General features: G+C 46.1%; 13 protein-coding genes across 13 annotated transcripts; 7 read left to right on the top strand and 6 right to left on the bottom strand.

Annotated features, from left to right (window-relative positions):
* Positions 1 to 563: 563 nt before the first annotated feature.
* Positions 564 to 1,328, bottom strand: LY89DRAFT_724445 (uncharacterized protein; the record flags this gene model as incomplete). The annotated part of the gene is made up of 1 exon (XM_018218899.1): positions 564 to 1,328. The coding sequence occupies one exon, from the start codon at positions 1,326 to 1,328 to the stop codon at positions 564 to 566; it is 765 nt and encodes a 254-aa protein (XP_018063814.1).
* A 1,461-nt stretch (positions 1,329 to 2,789) lies between these two features.
* LY89DRAFT_741168 (CBD9-like protein) lies at positions 2,790 to 3,421 on the top strand (the record flags this gene model as incomplete). The annotated part of the gene is made up of 2 exons (XM_018220671.1): positions 2,790 to 3,061; positions 3,112 to 3,421. The coding sequence occupies 2 exons, from the start codon at positions 2,790 to 2,792 to the stop codon at positions 3,419 to 3,421; spliced, it is 582 nt and encodes a 193-aa protein (XP_018063813.1).
* A 1,613-nt stretch (positions 3,422 to 5,034) lies between these two features.
* On the bottom strand, positions 5,035 to 7,257 carry LY89DRAFT_724443 (uncharacterized protein; the record flags this gene model as incomplete). Its single annotated transcript, XM_018218898.1, has 3 exons — positions 5,035 to 5,893; positions 5,941 to 6,788; positions 6,840 to 7,257. The coding sequence occupies 3 exons, from the start codon at positions 7,255 to 7,257 to the stop codon at positions 5,147 to 5,149; spliced, it is 2,013 nt and encodes a 670-aa protein (XP_018063812.1). The 3' UTR covers positions 5,035 to 5,146.
* A 361-nt stretch (positions 7,258 to 7,618) lies between these two features.
* Positions 7,619 to 8,719, top strand: LY89DRAFT_762078 (HET-domain-containing protein; the record flags this gene model as incomplete). The annotated part of the gene is made up of 2 exons (XM_018221566.1): positions 7,619 to 8,155; positions 8,231 to 8,719. Coding segments are annotated over 2 exons (927 nt in total), but the record flags the coding sequence as incomplete, so codon positions are not given.
* LY89DRAFT_288129 (uncharacterized protein) lies at positions 8,720 to 9,743 on the top strand. The gene has a single exon (XM_018206496.1). The coding sequence runs from the start codon at positions 8,819 to 8,821 to the stop codon at positions 9,560 to 9,562; it is 744 nt and encodes a 247-aa protein (XP_018063810.1). The 5' UTR covers positions 8,720 to 8,818; the 3' UTR covers positions 9,563 to 9,743.
* A 371-nt stretch (positions 9,744 to 10,114) lies between these two features.
* Positions 10,115 to 11,126, top strand: LY89DRAFT_657844 (feruloyl esterase B; the record flags this gene model as incomplete). The annotated part of the gene is made up of 3 exons (XM_018212448.1): positions 10,115 to 10,282; positions 10,334 to 10,634; positions 10,693 to 11,126. 3 exons carry the CDS (start codon positions 10,115 to 10,117, stop codon positions 11,124 to 11,126), a joined length of 903 nt encoding a protein of 300 aa, XP_018063809.1.
* Positions 11,127 to 11,800: 674 nt separating this feature from the next.
* On the top strand, positions 11,801 to 13,077 carry LY89DRAFT_711234 (uncharacterized protein; the record flags this gene model as incomplete). The annotated part of the gene is made up of 2 exons (XM_018217890.1): positions 11,801 to 12,441; positions 12,501 to 13,077. 2 exons carry the CDS (start codon positions 11,801 to 11,803, stop codon positions 13,075 to 13,077), a joined length of 1,218 nt encoding a protein of 405 aa, XP_018063808.1.
* Positions 12,955 to 14,358, bottom strand: LY89DRAFT_711233 (GroES-like protein). The gene is made up of 3 exons (XM_018217889.1): positions 14,024 to 14,358; positions 13,859 to 13,976; positions 12,955 to 13,809 (listed from the first exon to the last, which is right to left on the bottom strand). Exons 1-3 carry the CDS (start codon positions 14,282 to 14,284, stop codon positions 13,118 to 13,120), a joined length of 1,071 nt encoding a protein of 356 aa, XP_018063807.1. The 5' UTR covers positions 14,285 to 14,358; the 3' UTR covers positions 12,955 to 13,117.
* Positions 14,359 to 14,676: 318 nt separating this feature from the next.
* On the bottom strand, positions 14,677 to 16,586 carry LY89DRAFT_657837 (CoA-transferase family III). The gene is made up of 7 exons (XM_018212447.1): positions 16,330 to 16,586; positions 16,240 to 16,271; positions 16,065 to 16,185; positions 15,737 to 15,984; positions 15,409 to 15,665; positions 15,067 to 15,360; positions 14,677 to 15,018 (listed from the first exon to the last, which is right to left on the bottom strand). The coding sequence occupies exons 1-7, from the start codon at positions 16,483 to 16,485 to the stop codon at positions 14,807 to 14,809; spliced, it is 1,320 nt and encodes a 439-aa protein (XP_018063806.1). The 5' UTR covers positions 16,486 to 16,586; the 3' UTR covers positions 14,677 to 14,806.
* A 312-nt stretch (positions 16,587 to 16,898) lies between these two features.
* LY89DRAFT_788306 (alpha/beta-hydrolase) lies at positions 16,899 to 19,057 on the bottom strand. The gene is made up of 9 exons (XM_018223158.1): positions 18,595 to 19,057; positions 18,537 to 18,545; positions 18,448 to 18,488; positions 18,338 to 18,401; positions 18,199 to 18,292; positions 18,073 to 18,145; positions 17,653 to 18,014; positions 17,344 to 17,607; positions 16,899 to 17,292 (listed from the first exon to the last, which is right to left on the bottom strand). Exons 1-9 carry the CDS (start codon positions 18,936 to 18,938, stop codon positions 16,927 to 16,929), a joined length of 1,617 nt encoding a protein of 538 aa, XP_018063805.1. The 5' UTR covers positions 18,939 to 19,057; the 3' UTR covers positions 16,899 to 16,926.
* Positions 19,058 to 19,262: 205 nt separating this feature from the next.
* On the top strand, positions 19,263 to 21,053 carry LY89DRAFT_657834 (putative coenzyme A transferase). Its single transcript, XM_018212446.1, has 4 exons — positions 19,263 to 19,805; positions 19,880 to 20,608; positions 20,663 to 20,800; positions 20,851 to 21,053. Exons 1-4 carry the CDS (start codon positions 19,331 to 19,333, stop codon positions 21,036 to 21,038), a joined length of 1,530 nt encoding a protein of 509 aa, XP_018063804.1. The 5' UTR covers positions 19,263 to 19,330; the 3' UTR covers positions 21,039 to 21,053.
* Positions 21,054 to 21,383: 330 nt separating this feature from the next.
* On the bottom strand, positions 21,384 to 22,619 carry LY89DRAFT_598513 (alcohol dehydrogenase IV; the record flags this gene model as incomplete). The annotated part of the gene is made up of 5 exons (XM_018210045.1): positions 21,384 to 21,860; positions 21,905 to 21,966; positions 22,016 to 22,272; positions 22,318 to 22,480; positions 22,532 to 22,619. The coding sequence occupies 5 exons, from the start codon at positions 22,617 to 22,619 to the stop codon at positions 21,384 to 21,386; spliced, it is 1,047 nt and encodes a 348-aa protein (XP_018063803.1).
* A 181-nt stretch (positions 22,620 to 22,800) lies between these two features.
* LY89DRAFT_657826 (thiolase) lies at positions 22,801 to 24,267 on the top strand (the record flags this gene model as incomplete). The annotated part of the gene is made up of 4 exons (XM_018212445.1): positions 22,801 to 23,039; positions 23,090 to 23,727; positions 23,776 to 24,177; positions 24,228 to 24,267. The coding sequence occupies exons 1-4, from the start codon at positions 22,896 to 22,898 to the stop codon at positions 24,265 to 24,267; spliced, it is 1,224 nt and encodes a 407-aa protein (XP_018063802.1). The 5' UTR covers positions 22,801 to 22,895.
* Positions 24,268 to 24,776: the final 509 nt, after the last annotated feature.

The following is a 24,776-nucleotide window of genomic DNA, read 5'->3' as shown; positions in this document are numbered from 1 at the left end:
GCTGACCAATCTGTTCTTGAGAAGGAGATCATATCATCTGAAGTAAACAAATCAAGTCTCGAGTCATTCAGAGCAATTTCCGCAGTCACAAACTGGGCCGAATTCTGTTCTAGTCATTGCAATTGTCTGTCCCAGTCATGGATTCTGCCTCCAATCCTTGACCCACCTTGCCCCCGACATTTGAGTCAACTGAAAGCTGAACTGCTACTTTCTGCTGTCATATATATAGCCTTTCTAACTGTGATTCCACGGTCTCTTGTTTCAATTACCTCGAGACTAAACATTTAGTAACCAATTATCTAAACAACCCCACAACTCAACAAAAGAAATGGCAGCCCCAGGATCATACCGAAGAACCAGAGAGAGAGGAAGGAGGATTTCTTGGTGGAGCATTGAGATGGCCACGAAGATAGGTGCAATACGTCATCCCGTAGCCAGAGGTATTTTTTCAGATAGAAATTGAGCCGTAACCTGAATGACACCGTTCATCTGAGTGACTATGGTATGAGCAAAACTTCTCTTCGGCCAGAACTTCCGATGTCCAGCAGCCGCTTCCTACAATATCAAGGAATCTCAACAACTTCAAGCTTCAATCTCGGAGGTAGTCTCGAAGTTCCAGTTTCTTGTTGGCATTGAATTTCTTCCAGAAACTGAGTTCCAATAATCCGTGCAGATTCCAGATTCAATTCAGCCCAGCTGGCATCGCCAACTTGTATGTGAAGTGCAAAGCTAACAGTCTGTAATGATGGAAAGACTGGAAGCAGTAATCGAAGATGCTCCTCAATCTGTGAGCTAAACCAATCCGGGGTAGGATCAAGGGCGTCGACTTTGAGATGGCCAATCTTTCCTAGCTCAGCCTTCACAGCCAAGAAAGAGGTTTGAGATCCGTAGAATTGTAGAGCGGAATAGTATCGAATGAAGTTTGGGACATCTCGAAAGACAAATGTGTCTAGCTCGTAGTCGACAATATACTCGAAATGATGGTTTTGGCGGGGCAGTAGTTGTTTCAACAAGTCATCTCTGACATCGTACTTGTTCATACGCAGAGAAACTTGTCGTGATTCCCTATTCACCCAGAGAAGGCTCGGAAGACCACAATTTGAGGTTTGTTGGAATGCTGAATAGGATAATGATCCCACTTCTCTTCCTCGTCGCTCCGGCATGGCCCACTCCCAGATTTGCAGGCGGAGCTCTGTTGGTAGCTGTGAGAATAGACCAAAAGAGTATTTTTTCGCAGTTGTGCAGCAGGCAGTGAAAGCGTCGTCCTCGGGAAGATGTTTGTCGTCGCGCGCTGACCATGCCGGGTGATTTCTCATCGCGACATCCATGCTATCACAACTGTTTCTCAGAGTCGGCCATGAGCAAAGAGAAAATATTCCAAGGTTTTGGTTGAGAATCCAATGCATCTTATGAATAGGTAGTGTAGAGGCATTTTCCGACTGCTTTCAAGATTTCGAAGAAATGAACATGTTATTATACATTGTGAAGACAACAGAGTGCATGCCAGCTTCGGACGTATCGCAAACAATACAAACACTTGTCATATGTTTTCAACCAATGTGGTTTCCTTTTGAAAGACATATTGTTTTTGGTGGTGCTCGTGGCGGCAAGATGAAAGCTGGACAACGCAGCGCTCAGCCAAGCCGAGTCGCGATGTGGCCAATGACCTGCATGGCGACCCTATCAAAACAAAGAATGCCAACTGCTTTTATTTTCAGTAGCCTCGAAACAAGCGTGTGGAATGAGAACACTCCATGCCCCAGCTGAGATAGTACTTATGCTTGGAAATTTAGTCCAAACTTTGCGGCGTAGCACCAGTTTGCATGAGGACGGTAACTCGTCAAGATACAAGGAAGGCTGTGAGATTGATGAACATTAAGGTGAGAAATGCACGCAGGTATCATGACTCCATAAATACAAGCAATGATGTGTACTGGAATCTAGTTCACGAAGAATTAGAATTTGAAGTTGTTTCTCTACCTTAGATCCCTTTCTTCGACTAATTCTTGCGCCTAACTAGTTCTTTCTTCACTTGAGGAGCATTACTTCCTACATTGAAGACCAAAAAATTGCCAAGGTTCAACTTGCAGGGGAAAAAGAGTCCAAAAACAATAGAGACTAAGAACCATCCTCTTGAACATCACGACACAGCAACATCAGTTTGCCTCCGTCATTCATACCAGCGATAATTCCATCGAGCTGCCTGATATCTCGCGATGACATTCAGGCGATGTCAAAGATTTGTCAGTGCTCTATTTCAAATGATTGAAGTGTATACCGCATCGGCAAATTTCCACGGGGGAATGAATTTCGACGGTAGTTGAAAAGATAATTGGGAATGTTTGCTATAGTTTAACGGAGCGGACTTCCCCAAATACAGAACCCTTGAAAAAACAAGCGGGGTAAACGAGGATCTTGATGGAATCGCAATTTTTGGCGCAAATCATTTTGATGATATATAGTCCTTCTCAGTACCTGAGTTGGGATGGTTTCATCAATTTGAAACTTTGGGTAATATCCATCGGAACTTTGTGAGCCAGATATGATGATGCCAAGCTGGGCATATCCAAAGAATCGGTATTTCGCAGCCAACAGGGAATTAGTATTGTTAATCTGTTCATCATGATTGACATGTAAGGGCTGTGGAAGATGTTCATATGGATTGAGCAGTGCCCCATAAATTCATCGCTCATCTCTCCATTCCGACCGTTTCAATACACCAAGGTCACGACTCTCATTTCACTCCTACTATCACCAATCTCACAGTTTCTCAACCTTAAAACTTCATCATGGCAATACGTCTCCTGCTTGGCGCTCTTGCTCTAGCAACAGCTGTCTGTGGCCAAAAGCTTGTTACGTATGTTGAACCAACCAGCACCGTCCAATACAGCCTTGCCATACCTGAGACTGCCGCTGCACCATTTGACGTTTTTGCGTCCATTGTCGCTCCCTCGAACGTTACATGGGCCGCTATCGCCTTTGGTGGATGCATGCTTAGAAGCCCGCTTGTAGTGGCATGGAAAAATGATACCAACATTCTTGCTTCACCTCGCTGGGCAGAGTAAGTCTTGTGAAACATAGGCTTTGATCAATACTGACACCGAACAACAGCGCTTACCACCCTCCTGATCTCTACAACGGTACCACGGTAACAGTCTTCAACACCTCAACAGTCAACGCGACGCACTGGAAAGCAAATATTCTCGTGAGTGGCGGTAGCTCATGGCTAGGCGGATCTGTCAAAGCTTTTGGCAGTATTCCATTGGGCTGGGCGGTGAGCAGTCTTCCTTTGGCTGCTCCGGCCACTATCAATAGTGGCATCAGGTATCACAATGTTGGGAAAGGTCATTTCGAGGTCAATATGACCAACGCACGCAACACACAGAGTGCATTTGATGCCTTGAAGACGAGCCCAATATAAGGGACAGTTACTTGGATGTGCAACGTGTTGATACTCATCAAAGTTGCTGGCGCTGCTTGAATGTTTGGTGAGGGAAACGATCCGAACAGCAGTATTTCGATTTGAGACTTGAAGTGAGCCGCGTACTGGAGTTGAGTATTTTCCCGTTGGAATTGTCTGCACTTGCGGACTTTCTTCCCAAAAATTGCTTTAAAACAAATGGAGCCTGAGTGGCTTGAAAGATAGGGAAAGATTTCAAGAAATTTATCAAATCTTTGCGACTTCACGAGCACCTTGCGTGGTATAAAATATAAGCCTGAACATGTCCTGAACGTTGAAATGACTAGCTTGCCAGGTTTAGGAAGTCTCTTAGGATATCAGCCACTCAATCAATTCTGAGACTCAAAATGGAAGAGAGGCTTAGAGCAGAAAAGACGCAGCGTCAAGATCTTTTGACGACTTCGTAAAATAATGTAGAAAATCCATGCCTCGGCCTCTCCTGACAAGGTTGTCTTTCAATATTCCAGGCGACCTCTTTACAGAAGGAACCTGTCAGGTCGGGATTATCTCTTATGCCACCTCGTCAAGTAGTGTGAATCCGGGATCCGAAAGGTCCAGTTGTCGGTCTCAGGTACTGTATCTCTGCAGTGGTGCGATCTCGCCTTCCTTGGTGTTCCCACGAGATTATCAGTCCACCGCTATGCGTCTTTATGACAATCCATGAGCAGTATTCTCTCAAATGCCCTTTTGTTCGCAGGAAAGTATGACCAGTGATTTCACCTCCGGCCATGTGCAGCTCCTTCAGAGGCCTCTGTGGACTTGGGTTTGACCCATCCAAAATTGTAGCCAGGCTTCGTCTTATTTCCCTTTCTGCTGGCTAGAATCGCCTTCCAGGACTCGCCTTAAGGCCTGAAAGCTCTTTCCATATTGCTTCACTGCATATTGTAGCTGACCTCCCACTCTGTTTGACATTCATACGCGCAACAAACAGTCTGCCATTCACCATCCATGAATCGTTCGTGGCTGGGTCGCGTCGTAGCTCGATTTGTGGCATGCTTCACGGGGGAGGGAAAGCAATTCTTCGCAGGTATATTTGACTTCTCGTCTGTCTCTCTGAAGAGGGAGGAGTTCGGACTTTCGCTCGGCGTCGATTGAAAATTTGAAAGGAAAGTTCGCGGGCGGATTTTCGTCCGAAGTCTTGCTCAAGCACCAGGCGATTTCCTCTGCGCGGAGACCCGTCAATCAAATGCTTTGAAGAATTGTGCTCCTTGCTCAGATCCATGGCGCAGTCCAGAGAGGCATTCTGTTGATGCTGGTTTGTCGTATTGATATGTCGTGGTACAACAGCAAAATGTGGGAAGTGAGGTTCCACGCTAAGAACCCCCCAGAACTTCAGCATGTCACAGCCCGAAAGGGGTGCATTTTCGTCCGATGTGCAACAAAACTGCTGCGTCAGCCAATATAGCCTTGGGTTTGTCTCACATGCATATTGATTCGAGGATATTTCGACGAATAAGACAGGCTAATTCATTGTCGCAGATGAACACGAGGAATTACCCGTTGTTGAGGTGAAGCGCAGAGAGAGTAGGAAGAGAGCGAAGCTGTATGATCGACTGGCAGCATTGAGTACAATTCTGGGAGGGAACATTCATTTCTTTTCAACTTTCAACTATTTTACACACTTGCTACCCCAACGCCCAATCCCAAGCAGCCCTCCATCTGATCTTGGCAAACAACTCCACATGATCAAGAACCTCCAATATGATATCCTTCCATCCGCTTTCTCAGATCCTCAATATCAGTCGTGATATCTTCCTCTAGCATCACCACATCAAAGTCAAGATCCTCCTCATCGCTCTCAAACTCTTCTTCTTCCGAGCACTCCTCTTCAGAAGGGACATAATCAGATGTCTCATCATCATCCTCCTCATCCACATCGTCTCGCGGATGAATGCCTTTCTCACTTAGCTTCCATCTCTCATACGCGTCATCCAGCACCTTCTTGATATCCTTGACCTCGGGGACTTCCCAGGGACTCTGACCTGCAACTTCATTAAATCTCTCAATGATCATGTCCGGTGTAGCATCCACTCTCCAGCTGCCGTCCGATCCGCCGTGACCAGATCTGGAAAGCACCAGCGGATTTGTGTAGTTCTTGTCCAGCGGCTCATCCGCTGCCAGAGCATACTGTCGGTCTTCGATTTTCCTGATATGGTATTTCAGAGCTCTCTCGACTAATCGATCGAGGATTTTGAAAGTCTCGAGTTCTTGGATCTTGGTATCATCTCGCCAGTCAGTCATATTTTTGTTGTGCCATTTTTGTGTTAGTTGGGCCCATATTTGCTCGAGACTATTGTTCCTTTCGTACCGAGCGAATGTTTTTTTGTCAATGTCTGCTTGTCGTTTGATGAGCGACACATAGTCGGATTGTGAGAGTGGGAATGATGATGGCCAGTCGTACTCTTGCATGAGAAACTTTAGCTTGAGATAGTCCTGACAAGAACATTAGCATAGAGCTTGGGACATTACGAGACGCTTACCATCGATCTGAATTGGTCAGACATGATTCCTTCACCTCCGGTGGGTACAAGCTTCATCTTCAAGAACAAATCTATCCACTCCTGCAATAACCCTTCAATCGGTCTCCTGAGGCCCTCGAATTCGGTGCACATGACACCCTGCTCCGCTGGACCCCAGCGATCCAATTGAAGTCCCTCGCCTGTCTTAGTATCCACAAATAATGAAATACCATAAGTAGGAGAGACTTTATAGGTCAGCTTCAGCATGTTAGGAGGAATCGTCGGTCCGCCGCAGTAGACACCTCTATCAATTTTAGGGAAGTCATCCAGCGGCTGCTCTAGTCTGCCCATGGGAACGACCTGGAGATCATAATTTCCATTTCTGGAAATGAAGTGAGGTAGCATGCACATTAGTTCCACGACGCCACGATCGAGAGGTGGATTGCAGTTCTTGGCAGCTTCTTCAATGCGAGAACATTGTTCGGGAGTCAACTGGGTCAAGCATATAGCTGGAGTCTCCTTTAGGTCTTCTTCCGCAGATTGGCTCCGGGCTTCTGTGTCTGTCTGGTGGGTTGTCGAGACGGCTGCTGAGGGTTGTTGAGGTGCCTGATCCAGAATCTTGAGATACCTATCCAACAGAACGGCAGACCGAGACTTGAATTGATACATCTCATCGCCGTTGATCCACTCGAGCTTTAAGATAGCTTTGCAGACCTTGTGAATTTTGGTACTCAATATGATGCTAACATCTATATCTCCAAAGCTTTCAAGCTTCGAAATGAGCCTCGATATCTCTGGTAACTCAGCCTCAATTGGTTGTTGATCTTTAGTCAACAGTCCTTTCTGAACTTTATGGCGAATATACAAGACTGATAGAGTCAATACTAGCCCTTATATCCAGGGTCTCAATCATTACTAACCTCCTTTTTCGAGCCTCGTAATTTCAGCTTTTTTGACTTCCTCACGTGATAAGGCTGGAGGTGGAGTGGTCTCTTTGTGATATCGAACAGCATCTTCAAGTTTCCAGAAGTTACCATTCTGTATATGAATAGAGAGGAGCTGAGTCCATAAATTTGCAATATTTCTCGGCCTGAAAACTGATGTTTCGCTGCGGATTTCGATAGGAAATGACGGGATAGTGATTGGCGTATCAGGACTTGGCAGCGAAGAGAGGGAGATATGCAATCGAGAGGTGTGATCGGGATCTGGTGCCGAAACGTTTCGACGACAGCATTGTGCTTCTTCTGCTGTTCTCAATTGGAGTGCCATTCTTTCATGGAATATGAGGAATTGCGGTGATGAACTCGGAGGAGGTTGAAAGTCGACGTTTGCCTGCATTCTCGCCCGAGACGCTAGCCTCGTCTGGCAAGCTGAAACTAACAACGTCTGCACGACGTCCCATCTTTTATTCTCCGAGCTTCATAAACATCTTCTTGCCAATGATGTATGCATCCTTTTTATGCAATAGTTGAGGTTACATTCATGTGTTTGTTGTTTAGTCTTTACTCTTGTCCAATGGTCTGCATGCATTCACTGATGGACTCGGCGTGAGGCTACTAGGCTGACGCTCAATCAGCGCTCTCAGCATTGGAGCGTGTTAATGTTTAATTAATCGTTATATCGCAATGGATCCAGTGATCCCGTACAAATACAAGCCGCTTCTCGAGAAAGATGCTATTCGACTCCTAGAATTACAACCATCCCCGACCTCGACGCTCAAGTTGAATGCTCTTTGATATGCACAACATTGAGTGCTTGCGATGAAGATTTCATCGATCACTATACTGCTCTTTCTTATGTTTGGGGGAATGCGAAGCTGAAAAAGATTATTCTAGTTGAGGGTCTTGCATTTGATGTCACCCTCAATTTGGATGTAGCGTTACGGCACATGCGAGATCATGAGAGGAAGCGCCTGATATGGGCTGATGCGATCTGTATCAATCAATCAGATACGGCGGAGAGAAATCAACAAGTGGCGCAAATGGGAAAGGTTTACCAAGGGGCGCGACACACGACTATTTTCCTTGGAGAGGCGACACCAGACAGCGATCTCATCATTGATGCACTTCGAGATGAGCACTTGACGCACAATTTCGATAAACGTTTGCCTTGGGATAGCATGTATGATCGACCTTGGTTCTTCAGAGTTTGGGTATTTCAAGAATTGATGCTCTCGCGTGATCCTTGGATACAATGTGGGAAGAAATGTGTACGGTGGCGTCAATTATTCCAAGCGGTAAAATTTCTTCAAAACCCCAGCTTTGTTGGCAGCCACAATACTCCTAGAAGGATCTTGACTTTGGAAGGACAGGTCGGTACGAATGTCGACCCTTTCAGCAGTTTTTGGAGCTCGGTAGTGCATATGAGTGAAGAGCGAAGGAGGATCAGTGCGTATACCTGGAAACAACTTTTACACTGCCACTCGCCATATCAGGATGGAACAGATGCACTCTCCGCTCTGGAAGGATTTGATATTGCTTTACTGAGTACGTTGGAGGCTCGTCGAGGCTTTGGATTGCTTGATCCACGAGACATGCTATTCGCACACAGGTCCTGCTTAGGTACAGGTCTACCAGATTGGCAGCTTCACGAACTACTTGATGTCGACTACGAAAAGACATGCGCTAGAGTGTACACAGATGTTGCAAAATATTTAGTCACAACGCCATCGTTCAAAGCTTCGCCTCTCAAACTCTTGTAGTTTGTGGACCATCCCTCAAATGGAGAGCCCCAGGAATTCAATTTACCATCTTGGGTTACAAATTGGAGAGTGAAAGAGTTTCTTGCACCGTATTGTCGCTTAGATCATCTACTGCAGCAAGACGTCGGCGATCTTTCAGCAGATTTGGCTGATGCGATCGCTGAGAGCCCTTTCGTTTATTGGCCCGATGCCTCAACAATGGGCTGCTTGGGCATCTGTTTTGGCACAGTTGTCCAGGTTTCAGATGTTATCACGAAAGAACATACCTTTTGGAAGTTTGAATTCGATATCGACCTTGCTGCTCACAAGTTTCGGGCCTACCACAAATTTTACAATCGTTGGAGTGACATACTTGGCCCACTCTTTGCTGGAGGCGAGTTGTCAACAGCTTTTCAATTTCTAAGTCAGCTGGTGAACAGCTTCAATGATGGTACTCATGATGTCCTACGATGGAAAAGCTTCTGGGCCAGTATTTTATCGAAGTGCGGTTACACCAATGAACTTGTTTCTCAACTGATCGAAGACCGAGAGTCTGTAAATTTCAGAGACGTGATAGCACATCTATTCCTTCGCGCAATCTCTATCCACAAAAGTTCGCCAGAGCTATTTGCAAGGAGATTTGCAACTCTTGACACCGATAAAGTGGTGTTGGTTCCCGAAGCCACTCTCCCAGGCGATGTCTTATGTCACTTTATTGAAGATGTCAGAACGCCATATGTTCTACGTATTCGAGATTCTGGCCCAGAAGAAGACGACCCGGTTGTCGAAAAAGTCATCAAAGAGATGAATCGTCCCGAGCGAAGCAGATTTCCAATCACATATTGTGATTTCGTTGGGGAATGCTTTGTTTATGACTGGGATTATGAAGGATGGTTAAGGACTCTCACACTGGACTGGAGCCGTGCGCCGTATGACGTGCTTGGTGTTTTTGTGATGCATTGAATAATTTGCGCTACTCACCTCAATGACTAGAGGTATACCATCCGAGATTCGAAGATGCAACCCCTTTCGGCGTCCTCCTATGGACATAGCTCACATGCGAAGGGGAAGCGAGGTCTTCGCGGCTCACAGCAGGCCCCGAAGTCTCGTGCCGAAAATATATTAATTCATCTGTTCTCATGCACCCCTTCTTTTCTCGGCTGCAAAATCCATTTTTCCGACTTGCTCTCTACGATCTCATCCCCCGCCCACTACCCCATCGCTCAATTCGTCATCTTTCTGTGCACTTTCCCGAGTCTATTTCCCCTGTTCATTCGTGCCTGAATTCTCTTTGCGGACATCAGATTGTTCTCCTAAGATGTTTGGTTTGAATCAAAGATTTAATATAATATCGATGGCACGGGTTGCCAAGGTTCCCAAGTGGTGTTCCCTACGGCAGCTATCCCGGTAGTTGAGATGTATACTCCGAATATACACCTACTCCACCATAAAACGAGACATTGTAGTCTTCTTTCTCTGCTCTCAAACTTTCTGTACATACCTCTTTCTCGAATCATGCATTTCTCTACTCTTGCTGGCAGCTTTGCTGCTCTTGTGGCGATAGCTAATGGAGCTCTTGTCTCTGTCCCAAATTGGGGTACAAGCACTACCAACCCAACTGGAATAGCAATGAGCATCTGGGTTCCCACGAAACTCGCCACTAAGCCAGCCATCATTCTTGCTGTATGAACCCACCTCTCTTATATATATCTCTTCCCTGTTGACAGTTATCAGCTCCACGGTTGCCTCAGTAGTGGTGCCTCCTATGCGCAACAAGCCAAATACGGGCCACTTGCTGACACCCACGGTTTCATCGTCATCTACCCGAGTTCAAGCCACGACAACAACTGCTGGGACGTTGCTTCTACCAAATCTCTTACTCGAGATGGTGAAGGAGACTCCCACGGTCTCGCAAACATGTTGAAGTACACGATCGACAAGTACGACGCTGATCCAAAGAAGATCTTTGTGACGGGATCTAGCTCCGGCGGTATGATGACCAACGTCATGGCAGCCATATATCCAGATGTCGTCAGTAAGTGCTCACAAATTACCGAAGAGGACAATAAGAGTGAAAGCTGATGTTAATCAAGCTGCTGGAAGTGTCTATTCTGGTGTAGCTGCCGGCTGCCTGGCTGGCTCTCCCGGTTCCTCTCCCATAACTGCAGACCCCGCTTGTGCCAATGGTCAACATATCAAGACTTCAGCGCAGTGGGTCGCACAAGTCAAGGCCATGTACCCTGGCTACAATGGCACCTATCCCAAGATGCAGACATGGCATGGGACAGCTGATACCTTGGTGCTATATGCGAACCTAGGAGAGCAGATCAAGGAATGGACAGGCTTGCTTGGGGGTGCAGCGGGACCGTTAGCTTGGACCAAGAATGTTACGAGTAGTCCTCAAGCGCAATACACGCAGATGATATATGGTGATGGGACGCTGTTTCAGGCATACAGTGCAGTGGGAGTTGGACATACTGTGCCAGTGCATGAGACGGTTGATCTAGCTTGGTTTGGACTTACGTAGAGAGTGGTAAAGTGCACCATTGCAAACTGAAGGAAGTCACTTGTCTGTTTCAATGAACCTGAGTACATAACTCGCTAATCTTGGCGGTAGTCCCAAAATTAGGTCTAGCATCGTCGACTTTTATCTATGATCATGTACACAAGTAGGGGCATGACCGTGTCTGAGAGATCATCGACCGTGCCACCAAATAATCCCACAAAAGTGAGTTTCGGTCTAACCCTGTTCAGTAGGCGGGTATAAAGAAGAGAGCCCTTCTCCACAGTTAGCGGTAACACGTCATTCAGGGCTACAAAACACTTCTAGGGCCCAATAAATATGATGCAAGTTTTAGAGGATTATTCCAGTCCAGGTTTCATTACTGGTCGAGGCTTTTATGTTCCTGGCATCGAAATCTTTCTCCTATCCTTCCAGTCGAAGGCCGAAGTTAAGTTGCTGCCTGCGCTTAAGGTTATTGTGGCTCTCCAGGCCAGGCTACAGCATGCTTTTAAGTAGCATGCACGTCCTTGAGGAGTATTCTATTGTTTGTGGTTTTAATCGAATCGAGAATCATGGACCAAGAAATTATACCTTTTATCAGATTTTCTGAGGATCATGTTTCGTACGGGAGCATAGCCCCATTCTCATACCGATTTCTGACTCGTTACAGGCACGAATCACCCAAGATTAGGCTCGAGATGAAGCTCTACCACACCAGCTCAGATCTGTCAATTACTTCTCCTATTCGCATCGACTTGACCCTGCATCGCGACCAAAATGGAATTGACCAAGAGTGCGTATTCGTATGGAATAAGTTCAAAGCTTTCGCACGCACACAATTCATTTTACTCCAGCAGAAAGGAGACATTCTTGAGCAGGTCGATGTAGGCCAGAAAAACATCGACCTGCTGCGTGACGAGGATAACATCATGCAAGTGAATGGCTGGAATAACGGTCTAGAGCAGCTGCGTCCTGGCGGCTCACAATGCACCGTAGAAACTCTCCCGGACAACTACCACAAATTGCTGATACCTGGGGAGAGGTATCGATTGATTTGGCCAGGAGAGGAGATTTCTATGTGGGATTGGGGCAGCAAACTGGATCATGTTGGGAATGAACTCAAGTCCCAAATGATGAGAGAATCAAAACTACCAAGACTCATACTACCTGCATGTGCTGGGGTCGAATTTACAGCCAAAGAAGAGTTAGAGCCGTGGCCCGATCGAGCCGAATATGAGTCAAAGTTCGGGTTTGTTCGTGCGAATTTCAAAGAAGCGGAGTGGCGACTAGAACAAAACCCTCCTCCATCACCTCCACCCATTTCTCCATCCGAACGAGTGTGAGTGTTCAGATACCCCTCTCATTCGTCGTATTTGAGCTAAGACTAACATTGCTCAGCCCGGAAGCTCCAATACTGAAAGTAACACTTGAAGGAACCGGATCTCATGTGACCAGGAATTCAGACTTTGTCGTATCATCTCAAGTTACCTACGAGAAGCCAGTTGGTGCTACTGGAGAAGGGAAACCAGTCACATTTCATATTTATGACTTCTCCTATGCATATAGGCTCTACCGTCTCCGAGGAGGTAAGTGGAAACGATGTGAAACGGAGGATACTATGAGGACAGGCTTCATGATAGTGGACCTTCCTGATGAAACAGTCAAGGTCAATCAGGACAAAGACTTCGTTACCTTGAGACCTGGGGAATCATGGACAACTCAGGAGACAGTGCAAAAGCCAGACTACACTCACATTCCTGATGACTCAGTTGTGGGAGATACCTTCCGGTATGTCTTCAAAGGTACTACATTGGATTGGTGGGATTGGGGAAATAAAGAAGACCATTCTGGGACAGAGGTAACGCTACCGTGTTTTCATTGGGGTAGTGTTGTCAAGCCTGCTGATAATGATGGAAGACCAAAACTGGTAGTGCCTGGTTCGAATGTGGTGGAATTTACTATTGTGGATGGATGAGAAGCAGTTGATTCATTCAGACTGTTGAAGTACGCTGAATTCACTTCAGTCCAGGAGTATCCGCAATACGAACAATATACTTGACCGCGCTTGCCTTTCCTTCTTTCAAATCTTTGAGTGCTTGTTCGACGCCTTCCAAACCACCTTTCCTCACTTCGTACGGATGTCCCGAAAGCCTGCCCTGCTGAAGAGCACGAGTAAGGTACCTTGAGAAAATATATCCTAGTTCCCTCGTATCCTCGGTACGGTATTGATTGTGAACTGAACCCACAGAGGATGTAGACTTCATCGCAGGCGAGACATCAAAGTCATTGGGGAATATAAAGTTGATGTGTCCATCAGGGGCAACTACCTCTCGCAGGATTTTTGCGCTTTCCGGCACGATTGCTGCATCGATTGCATATTTGACTTCTTGGTTGCCACTTGCCTTCACAGCTTCTCGGATCTTCTGGGTGACACTTTCAAAGGTATCACGATAGTCGATGATGGTATCTCCTTTGCTGCGATCGATGATACTTTCCACGAAGTGAGAACCTTTGCCTGCGATGGCAATAATGGGATGGATGTTGCTGTTTTGAGCAAGTTTAATTGCGAATGCTCCAACTGCAGCGCTTGCTCCATAGACAACGAGTGGAATTGGAGATGTCGCTGGCAACCATGGAAATGGTAAGGCGAGGTGTCGGTATAAGGCTAAAGCTGAAGTGAGAGCAGTCAAGGGGATTGTTGCCGCTTCTCCAGAATGACTTAGTCATGTTCTATGATATTAGGTGCATAGACGAACCTTCAAAAGAAGTGTGATGCGGAATATGAAAAGTAGTATGACTCCAGGCAATAGCGTACTCAGCGAATGAACCATGCGGGGTCATCATCTCATGAAAAGCAGCGACTCGATCCCCAAGCTTTCACAAATCAGCTCACTTCAAAAGTCCCAAAATATCATTCATACCTTGAACTCAACAACATTGGCGCCAACTTTCTCCACAATTCCAGCGATATCATCACCTTGATTTGTTCCAACCTTCATTCCTTTGATACGTTCGTATATTGGACCTTCAGTGAGTGTTGCTGCAAAGTCTGGAGCTTTCCAATCTTTGGGATTTGTGCCAGAAACGACGACCTTAATGAGGACTTGATCATCATTTGGCTCTGGGATTGGCGAGTCTCTGATTTCCGCCCTTGGGCCGGCAAAGTTGAATACTTCTTTCATGTTGGGATGAATGAGGTGGAGACTGAATTGGATCAAAGAATAGAAATCAATATTTCGAAATGCAAGTAAAGGGGACGGGTGGGATGGTTGGACATATATACTCTTGCAAATCCAATGTAGAATTCATAAGCAACGCGGGTGTTTCGGCCGCTTTGGGTCCAAAGTCTCTCAACTTCTTGTGTTTGGCCCAATGTACTTAAAACTATAGCGAACGGAAAGTGGGACTTGTAATTCATCTGATAATCTTGAAGGCCTGGATACGTAAGCTTCTTGGGGTATAATACTAGAAAAAGAGGAGACTGAGCTAGGTCGAGGTGTATCTTATACTCCTTAAGCGGCCGAAATCCCGCACGCTTACAAAGGACTTTCATTGGGGCCTCGCAACAGATGCTGTGCGAGTTTTCAGCCAGGTAGGGACTAAGAAAGATGTGATAACCTCGAGTCACTTTCCAGATCCAAAGATGCCATGAAGGATGGTTTAACCATATCCACTTAGATTCAAACATTTGATTCAATCTCTTTCTAGCCCACGACACCTTCCATTCTAAGATCCTTTATATCCGCCTCGCTGATACTGAGTACATCTTTCAACACCTCATCGGTATGTTGTCCCAACGTAGGCGGTGGTGTTCTGATTCCAGGAGTCGAGTATGAATACTTGACAGGTGTGTTGATCAGCTTCATTGGTCCACAAATTGGATGATCGATCTCCTTGACCATCCCTCTCGCAAGCACTGCCTCGTGTCAGCACCATATTCCAGTTTATTGATGTCTGAACTCACCATGCTCATGATTCAATGTATCCATCAAATCGTTGACTTTGGCATACGGTAATCCAGTCCCATCAAAGATCTCTAGCCACTCTTGCGTTGTCTTCGACATGGTGATTTCTTCTATCCATGGCTCAAGCAAGTTTCGATTCGCTACTCGACCGGAATTGACTGCAAATCTCTCGTCATTGATCCATTCTGGTTTACCGAGACCTTCGCATAGAATGCCGAATAGACGATCAGTTCCACCCCCGAATAAGATATCTCCATCTGAGGTTCGGAACGATCGATAAGGCACAACAGATGCTATGACATTTTAGTAGAAATACCAATAATTTGAAGAAAGAGTCTCACGATGTGAAGTCCCCCATCGCCCCGTATCTCTTTTGCCCGAAATGAGCACCGACTCTGCCATGTTCGACAATGTTGCAACTTGACAATCACTCAAGCAAACATCTAGGTGCTGGCCCTCTCCTGTTTTTGCCCTCCCAAGCAATGCTGCCATGATACTATTTGCAGTATATAGGCCTGTAGTCAAGTCCGTCACGGCGCAGCCGACTTTGACAGGAGGACCATCACGTGTTCCTGTAATGTGCATGAGTCCCATCTCCCTGTTTCATATCAGCTTTCGTCCTATTTGTAGAAATCTTTGGATGACTGGAGGAGAGAAGAAAGAGCATACGCTTCCACCATAACATCATAGCCCGCTCGATTACTGTATGGACCTGTCTGGCCATATCCCGTCACACTCGCGTAAATGAGCTTCGGATTCGCTTCGCTCAACGTCTTGAAATCCAAGCCATACTTCTTGAGCGTACCAGGTAAGTAGTTCTCTACGAAGATGTCTGCTTGGAGGGCTAATTGGCGGATCAGATCTGCACCTTTCGGGTCTTTGAATGAGACTCCAATGGACTTCTTGTTGCGATTTACCTAATCGTGCATTAGTAGAGATTCGGAGGAGTTGTGATTTAAGGTTCTAAGTGAAGGAACAAGAAGTAGGGAGGAATTACTGAAAGGTAATATGCACTTTCGCCAGGCCCCGGCTTGCCGTCCAGATTGGGTGCATAGGGAGGACCCCATTGTCGAGTGTCATCGCCACGAGTCGGATGTTCTATCTTCAGCACTTGCGCACTATTGACCAACAGTCAGCCCCAAAGTCTTCAAGGCACAAGGCGGACTACTCACCCAAGATCTCCCAGTATTTGCGTACAGTATGGCTATAGCACGTGATTAGTCCTCACTGTTTTCCCACATCCCCTTGAGCTGGGAATATACCCCTGCTAAGACTCTCGTCAAGTCCAAAATCCTCGTTCCAGAAAGTGGTAGTCGGGGTTCATCTACTGCTCCCTTTGCTGAGAAACTCCTCGAGCATTGCCTGGACGCTTTGCCGAGGCTCCTTGTGAGACGTGGTAAGAAAGTGCTTTGCAGCATGGTGACTCTATATTGCTGCAGAACAAGCCATCAATGGCGGGATATACATTGAAGAAGACGAGAAATCTATATAATTTGTGAGACGAATGATTGGATTGCTTGTGCCGAGACAATGTGGAAGGAAGCCGAGATCGCGGCAATGTGGGAGCTGCCCCACAATGAGGTACACGTGACTATAACATTTGGATGTCCTCATTACATTGAGTATTTGCTAGCAGTGGAAGAGTAGCTCCTTTGAAATATCAGAACTCATCCATCTTAAGGTATTTTAGCTTATCTTGAATAAATATTAAGAATTGAAGTAAGTGGGGCCAGCACCAAAGACGAAGACGGAATCAAGGAGTCAAACAATGATGTCTTGCATAGAGCTTCTCTCTGAAGATACAACTATTTCTAAGCAGTCAAGTCATATTGCTACTAAGTATATATTCATTCCTCTTCCTAAAGTTTCCGCTGTCCAAAGACTTCTTGCATCCTCTCCCCAAACACTCCTTGCAACATCTCCCCCAATTTCAAAACTTTCTCCCCGCAATTGCCTCCAATCTCCCTCAGCAACTTCCCCCTCCCCTTTCGATACTTCTCATCATATGCCTCTGGGCTCTCAAAACTGATCTTCTCATTAGGTCCAATGACCATAACTTCATTTCCCCACCCATCGCTATAAGTAAACTTAATCCATGCTTCCGCCATTTCTCTTCCCAGTCTCTGATCCTCTCCGAAAAATTCGTGTGGAAGGTTTTGAAGCAGATATGTAACATCCAGCTCGTGAGATGCTAGGCCTTTGAAAGTACCTTCTAACGGATTTTTCTGAACGGGCGTCAGGCTTTGTCCTCTCAAATCATGCACAATGAAACTCACTTGATGAAAATGAAACCTATATAGCTTTCCCCTTGGTTTCTCTCTCCAACCTTTCTCTTCCTGGAGAGTTGGGAAATAAAATCTCAGATCAGAACCAAGATTCAGCAGACCTTTGAATTGTTGGTCTGGATTGAGGATTCCGGTGAGCGAGTATGCTTCTAGCAATCGCTTGCTTTCTGCTGGGGTGAAAATTTCGGCCAAAGCATTCTTGAGTCTTGCCATGATCTGCGGATTATCCATGATACGACCCTTCAGTATAGTGCCCTGCGAGAATTAGCCGAGTGAAACGTTGAGTGAAAGCCTTCTTACATCGTCAGCAGTATCACCCACCACAATTTGCTTGCACCAACCCGGTTTCCCCATAGCATTTGAAGGATCAGCCAGAGCACCCAGAGTGATATCTTCTTTAATGTAATTTCCGTCAACAGTCGCAATCCAATGCTGAGCCATTGGCAAATTTTTGATCAGCTCTTCAGCACTCATCCCAAAAAATACTTTCTTTCGATTATCTAGGGAGGCACGACCGAGCCCTAAGAAATGGACGTTATGTTCATATTGAGAATTTTGCCATCGCATATCCCGAGGTCTACGTAGACTAGAGTCTCCAGACATCAAAATTGCTTGTTGAAAAAGGTCTTTTTCGTCGGCAACCAACAGATAAGAAATCAATACTAGCTTTGACTCAGTATGTGCGTCGGATTTCAAAGTTTTCTGTTCAGATAGACGTACTTGCTCCAGCTGACTCGCCTGCAGCTGTCAAACGATTCGGATCACCTCCAAATCCTGCAATGTGATTCTTGATCTAGAGGAGAATCAGCTTCTGGAGATATTTTTCTAATTTAATAGAAGAGGTACCCATTTAAAAGCACACGCAATATCTCTCAGACCAATGTTACCAGGTATTTTAAGCTCATCTGAAGCCAGAAATCCGAAGATTCCGAAACGGTAGCTATGAAGTCAGTAAGACTGAATCATCAAGGATGGACATGAATACTTTATGGAGACACTAATGACTGGCTTCCCCGCATTGACTGAAGTTCTAACAAAAGGTGCAGTGTCTACTTGTAATTAGTTCAACACAATTCTGAAACAGATCAGAATTACCGTATTGAGGCCATGAATTAGCTCCATAGAAAAGACCACCTCTGTCAAACATATGAGCAATATTCGCTTCTTCAAGTCAGATCACAAACCCATGAACCCTACAATCATTGCATCAGTCTTATTCTCATCGTCATCAGGTACACCTACCAAACAAAAACGGGCAGCTTGTCCCCTTTCTTCGTTCCGGCGGGAACCGTCACAACCAAATTCAAACATTCAAACTCAGATTGCTCATTTGACTCCAATGCCAAAGTCACATTTCCCACCAAGCTCAGATCAAAAGCAAATCCTCCTGGGTGCTGAGGACAAGATGGTCCATACTTGGTTGCATCGTACTCTGACCCTTGAGGATTGAGTCGTTGACTCAACATCACAGGCTCTTTCCATCGTCCGGGTATATCGGCGTACTTGATACCTCGATATTGGATTGTCTTCCCGTCCTTGGATTCGCTACCCCGCAACCGACCCAGGATTTCATGATCTAGAGACATGGCTGAACTCCTTTCCTCGCGACCACAATTCCCTCTCTTCCCAACTCTGTTTATTATCTCAATCGTCAACACTCAACTTCCCTTATCGTCAATCAATCTCACCTCAGCTACCGACATCGTCGTGACTTCGTCCAATGATTTCAGCCCCACGTTTATCCGTCTCAGCGACTTACAAAATACCCCGCTTTTGTTAGCGGCGGGTGGTACCTGGAGCCCCTGTATTCTTGCCCCGCAGTCGGAGCTTACTGCCATTGTACACCGCTGAACGCTGTAGAGCTTCAGCGTGGGGCCTGTGGGAAGTGCTGTCGTGCAACTGCAGCGAGATATGAGACTTTTTCAATAGATGTCGTCTTTGTGAGACTGCATCTCTGGAGATAGATGGGACCGTAGAAATGATGGCGAGCAAAATGAGGACCGCAAGATTGCTGTTCGTAGCAGCTCCAAGCTCTCGGAGAGCTTTCTCTCAATCAACTGCCAGGAGAGCAATCAACAAGATATGTCCCTCTGCATCAGAAGCCATTGCCGATATGAAAGGCAGTACGACCCTCCTTGTTGGTGGTTTCGGTTTCTCTGGAGTCCCAAATTCCCTCATCAATGCTCTGCGGGATCGATCAGACCTCAAAGACTTCACGGTGGTTTCCAACAATGCGGGCATGCCTGGCGTGGGCTTGGGGCAACTTTTGGAGACAAAACAAATCAGTAAAATGATTGCTAGTTTCATTGGCGAAAATAAGGTCTTTGAGAAGATGTATATCACGGGAGAATTGGCACTGGAACTTACTCCACAGGGAACGATGGCAGAAAAGTGTGCTGCTGGTGCGGCAGGAGTTCCAGCTTTTTATACACCAGCTGCTTATGGGACGATTGGTATGTTTTCGCCTTTCTTTCTCAATCCTTACCTCAAAATTATACAGAGTGAGAAATGCTAACATCGTACACAGTCCAAACAGGCGAACTCCCCGTCCGCTTCAACCTCGACGGAACCGTAGCCCTGATGTCCAAACCGAAAGAAACGCGCGAATTCAACGGAAAGCCCTATGTAATGGAAGAATCCATCTTCGCCGACTATGCCTTCGTCAAAGTGCACAAAGCCGACAGGATGGGAAATTGTACATTTCGAAAGGCCCAGAACAATTTCAATGAAGCGATGGGCAAGAATGCTAAGATTACGCTGGTAGAAGCGGATGAAATTGTGGAGGTGGGCGAGATTCCGGGGGAGAATATTCATTTGCAGGGCGTGTATGTTAATAAGGTTATTCTGAGTACGGAGGAGAAGAAGATTGAGAAGTTGACGTTTAGGAAGAATAAGGAAGAGTTGAAGAGTGCAGTGGGTGCGGGGGAGAGTTCGAGAGAGAGGATTATTAGGAGGGCAGCGAAGGAGTTTACTGATGGGATGGTGGTTAATCTGGGGATTGGAATGCCTTTGATCACTCCTGCTTTCTTGAAACCGGGAATTGAAGTCGTCTTGCAGTCTGAGAATGGGATCTTAGGGATGGGTGGATACCCAGTGCCAGGAGAGGAAGATCCAGACTTGATCAATCCAGGGAAAGAGACTGTCACACTTGCTCTTGGACATTCGTTGTTCGGCAGTCATGAGAGTTTCGGCATGATCAGAGCTGGAAGAGTAGATCTTACTATGCTAGGTGCACTGCAAGTTGGGATGTTTGGAGGTGAGTACATGAAGCTTCGAGATGCGGGGTAAAGGCTGATTGCGAACAAAACAGATCTAGCAAACTTCATGTTACCCGGCAAGGTAAAAGGAATTGGTGGAGCAATGGACTTGGTTGCAAATCCTGAGAAGACGAAAGTCGTGGTAACCATGGACCACACAGACAAGAAAGGAAACCCAAAGATCTTGAAGCGTGAGTTCATGTGCCCAAACTTGTCTGAATCAAATGCTGATAGCAAAAAGAATGCACATTCCCTCTTACAGGTCAGAAATGTGTGTCTCGAATCATTACTGAATTGGCAGTATTTGATGTGGACCATTTGGAAGGTTTGACACTGATTGAGGTGGCGGATGGCGTTACTGTTGAGGAAGTGAAAGCGAAGACTGAAGCGCCATTTAAGGTTGCTGCTGATCTCAAGAAGATGTTGTGAGCAAATAGGCACGAGATGTATATAAATTGAAATGCAATAAACAATTCAAAATCTCAAGACTACTTCATCTGGCTTCAATTGGAGGTTTGATACATTATATTGAGCTACGTAAGGTTGACGATGCATTTTTGACCCGACATGCCTCTTCTTCAATACAAATTATGTACGATGTTGATCACTGTGAGGCATTAGTAGGGCAAGCGGCGAACTTTCGGAAGCAGGAGACTTACGGTTGCCAAAATCAGGGTGTTCTTTCCCGCCAACCAACGCATGCAACGCAATTGATTCCTCCTCTCCGGGAGGAACTTTGTACTTTTCAACAGTCAGTATTCGATATTACACATTCTAATTCTCACTTACCATTGTCAAAGTCGACTTATGTCCCAAGTTCTCTACCAGCTCCGCAATCGCTTTACTCACCAACTTCGCATCCCCTTCATCACTGCCCGTGCTCTCCTTCCCAATATATGGTAGAACTCTGGCAATCATCTTTGCTTCATCTGGTTTTGTGCTCGCTTTCAAATTCACCACTGGTGCTAACGTCAAACAACTCGTGATTCCGTGAGGAATAGAGTATGTTGCTCCCAAAGCGTGCCCAATGCTATGACTTAGACCAACTCCGCCTGTGTAGAGGAAGGGAAAGAGAGAAGCGTAGCAAGCCAAGAAAAGCTTTTGGCGAACGGTGCCATCTTTAGGATCAGACTTTGAGAGAGGGAGGTAGGTGAAGAGATCACGGATGGCTTCGAGCGCGAGGCGCTTTGTGGGGATTTCGGAAGCGAGGGGGTGGTAAAGCAGTTCGACTGCATGGTCAAGTGAACGGATCTGCTTTGTGAGCTTCATTCAGTCGTGAGAAGGACGAAACTGACTCCTGTACTTGTCCATAAATTTGTAGGTGTGTAAAGTGCAATATCTCCATCATATACCACAGCTAAACCCGTGGATCAGCTTGATTCTTAGAACTTCCAGGAGGAACATACCTTTCGGCACCAGCTCAGGATGGCTGACAGCAATTTTCTTCTTTTCCTCCGCCGTGAACCCAGCATTCTGTGTCGTTTCCGCAACACTCAATGTTGTAGGAACAGCAATACTAGGTATCCATTTCCCAGTAGCTTCATGTATTTGATATGCTACTGCTTTCGCACTATCGATTGGAGAACCACCACCAATTGAAATGAGTACATCTGCTCCAGAAGATTTGACGAGCTCTGTTGCTTCTCTAATTGCTCCAATTGGTCTGCGAAAACATTAGTGAAGAAATGCGACTAGATTGAGACCATACGCATGCTGCCCAATCTTGTTGAAAGTTCCAACATGAGCACTTCCAAGGGAAGCTTCAGCCTCTTTGATGACTGGTGTTTTTGTGCTTAAAGATTGTCCTGTAATAATGAAAGCTTTCGAAGCTCCAAGTTTCTCAATTACTTCGTTCAACTTCTTGGCAGTTCCTGTAATACATTGTTAGCTAGAAATTACCTGCTCAAACTTTCTTTGCATACCTTGTCCATAGATCATGAACCTCACTGGAGATGCTACATAGCATCCTGCCAATGAGCTATCAACTTGACCTCCAGCTGGTAAAGACATCTTGAACGAGATGACAAGAGTTCCAAATTTACCTCCTGTTTGTTTGGAGCCGTATGCATATGACGAGGCTGAAATTTCTCATGTCGAGCTTCATGTGGGGTAAACCTGCCCCACACACGTGACTCTCAATTGCATCGAAACTCCTGCAGCAACACCTCCGATTTACGGTGATTGGGTGGGCATCAGACGTTCATTTCTCATTCTCAAATGCCGGTGACCTCGGTGCTGTGATTCTTCAGGTTCTTATTTTGGGTTGAGAAGTGCTGGTTTGTTGAAATGGCGTCAATTCGTTCAGCAGCGAGGAAGCTCTCACAAAAGACACCAAATGATGTGGTGATTTTAGCAGCTGTAAGAAGTCCAGTGACGAGAGCATTCAAAGGTGGATTCAAAGATGCATATCCAGAAGATGTTCTTGGTCCGGTAAGTCCAGTTCCTGACATTGAAACAGTTCTGTCCACTGACCCCTCCAGGTAATGGTGGAAGCTGTCAGAAGAGCCAAGATCCAACCCTCAGATGTGAACGATGTTCTCATTGGCAACGTCCTCGCAGAACTTGGCTTCGCGAAAACTGGTCGAATGGCCTTGAATCATTATGGATTTCCGAATTCGACGACCTTTCACACAGTGAACAGACAATGCTCGTCTTCCCTCCAAGCCATCACTCATCTATCTCACGCCATCATGGCAGGACAGATCGATGTTGGCGTAGGAGGTGGAGTAGATAGCATGTCTCGAAACTATGGCTCAAGGGGAATTCCCCAGGATGTATCGCCGCATTTGAGGAATAGTGAAAACAAGCATGCCAGAGATTGTTTGATGCCAATGGGATTCACGAGCGAGAATGTGGCGGAGAGGTATGGAATTGGGCGGCAAGCTCAGGACGAGTTTGCATTGGAAAGTCACAATCGAGCATTCGAGGCAAGAGAAAGTGGTCATTTTGATAAAGAAGTGGTGCCAGTCACAGTCAGAGCTGTAAATGCTGAGACTGGGGAAGAGGCGGTAACTGAGGTGAAGCGCGACGATGGGATTCGAGGAGGGTTGACATTGGAGAAGCTGGCAGCATTGAAGCCTGTTTTCAAGCCTGAAGGAGGAAGCACTGCTGGAAATTCGTACGTTTAAGAGCTCGAAGGTAGTGAAATTTGGCTGACTCTCACAAGATCCCAAATGTCTGACGGATCATCTGCAACAATCCTCGCGCGACGATCATGGGCTGAAGAACGAGGCCTGAAACCACTTGGACGATTCATTGGCACAAAAGTTGCCGGATGTGCACCAGACGAGATGGGAATATCACCTGTATTTGCTATACCAGAACTGTTGAAGTATACGGGAGTTGAGCTCAGCGATGTGGATGTGATTGAACTGAACGAGGCGTTTGCAAGTCAGAGTTTATACTGCATTCATAAACTAGGTCTGGATATGGCAAAGGTCAATCCGAATGGAGGAGCTATTGCAATTGGACATCCAACAGGAGCAACTGGTGCGAGACAGACCGCGACGTTGTTCAATGAGTTGCAGAGATCAGATAAGGAGGTTGGAATGATTAGCATGTGTGCGAGGTATGTACATGAAGCTCCCGGAAAAACCATCTGCTAACATGAAAATATAGCACTGGGCTTGGTGTGGCTTCACTATTTATTCGAGAATAAATATCTCAGTTCACCAATATCATTGGACCCCTTGATTTTGTGAAAACGGTCAATATATCATCATAATCATCACACCGTCGCCAACATAGAAGATTGCCAAAAGCTCTCCTACCGTTGCCACCCTGATCCCGGCCTTAAATCCCACAAAGTGGCAGCTCAAGCTCTAAATTTCAGGGTACCTTGCCCCGCGGCTTTAGCTGCTTCGTCCCCGCCAGTTTGATTCAGGGGTAAGCTTGAACTTCCGCGCTGATCTCGAACAAGCCCCACACTGCTTCAACTCCTTCCCACATCTCTAAGCTTCAGTAAGAATTACTCCTCTCGACGCAATGCAAAGCAAGTCACAATCTCGTCTCAATTTTGCCCATTGGCCTGGATAGTGTGTGACAACTCATGGACTCTATGTCCTTTCATTGAATGCAGCGTCTGTGAATCGATCATCTCGTTGTGCACTATAACCCCGCTCTCATCCATCCTTCGTACCTCCCGACCTCGGAGACAACATGATTCTG

Source organism: Mollisia scopiformis (genome assembly GCF_001500285.1).
Source record: "Mollisia scopiformis unplaced genomic scaffold LY89scaffold_29, whole genome shotgun sequence".
In the NCBI taxonomy this organism is placed as follows: domain Eukaryota; kingdom Fungi; phylum Ascomycota; class Leotiomycetes; order Helotiales; family Mollisiaceae; genus Mollisia; species Mollisia scopiformis.
This window is presented reverse-complemented; position numbering and strand designations above follow the sequence as displayed.

Bases quoted from the DNA above. Each gene is read 5' to 3' on its own strand.
- LY89DRAFT_788306 (XM_018223158.1), bottom strand. From the start codon at position 18,938: ATGTCTCTAGATCATGAAATCCTGGGTCGGTTGCGGGGTAGCGAATCC. The intron at 18,015-18,072 runs GTACGTCTATCT...AGTCAAAGCTAG, and splicing joins AGGCGAGTCAGCTGGAGCAA to TATTGATTTCTTATCTGTTG. The intron at 17,293-17,343 runs GTGAGTTTCATT...ACGCCCGTTCAG, and splicing joins ATAGGTTTCATTTTCATCAA to AAAAATCCGTTAGAAGGTAC.
- LY89DRAFT_657837 (XM_018212447.1), bottom strand. From the start codon at position 16,485: ATGCTGCAAAGCACTTTCTTACCACGTCTCACAAGGAGCCTCGGCAAA. The intron at 16,272-16,329 runs GTATATTCCCAG...CACGTGCTATAG, and splicing joins TGACGAGAGTCTTAGCAGGG to CCATACTGTACGCAAATACT. The intron at 15,019-15,066 runs GTGAGTTCAGAC...GACACGAGGCAG, and splicing joins TACATTGAATCATGAGCATG to TGCTTGCGAGAGGGATGGTC.
- LY89DRAFT_288129 (XM_018206496.1), top strand. From the start codon at position 8,819: ATGGGCTGCTTGGGCATCTGTTTTGGCACAGTTGTCCAGGTTTCAGAT.
- LY89DRAFT_711233 (XM_018217889.1), bottom strand. From the start codon at position 14,284: ATGAAAGAAGTATTCAACTTTGCCGGCCCAAGGGCGGAAATCAGAGAC. The intron at 13,977-14,023 runs GTATGAATGATA...GATTTGTGAAAG, and splicing joins CCAATGTTGTTGAGTTCAAG to CTTGGGGATCGAGTCGCTGC. The intron at 13,810-13,858 runs GTTCGTCTATGC...GTCATTCTGGAG, and splicing joins GCATCACACTTCTTTTGAAG to AAGCGGCAACAATCCCCTTG.
- LY89DRAFT_657834 (XM_018212446.1), top strand. From the start codon at position 19,331: ATGATGGCGAGCAAAATGAGGACCGCAAGATTGCTGTTCGTAGCAGCT. The intron at 19,806-19,879 runs GTATGTTTTCGC...CATCGTACACAG, and splicing joins AGCTGCTTATGGGACGATTG to TCCAAACAGGCGAACTCCCC. The intron at 20,801-20,850 runs GTGAGTTCATGT...GATAGCAAAAAG, and splicing joins AAACCCAAAGATCTTGAAGC to AATGCACATTCCCTCTTACA.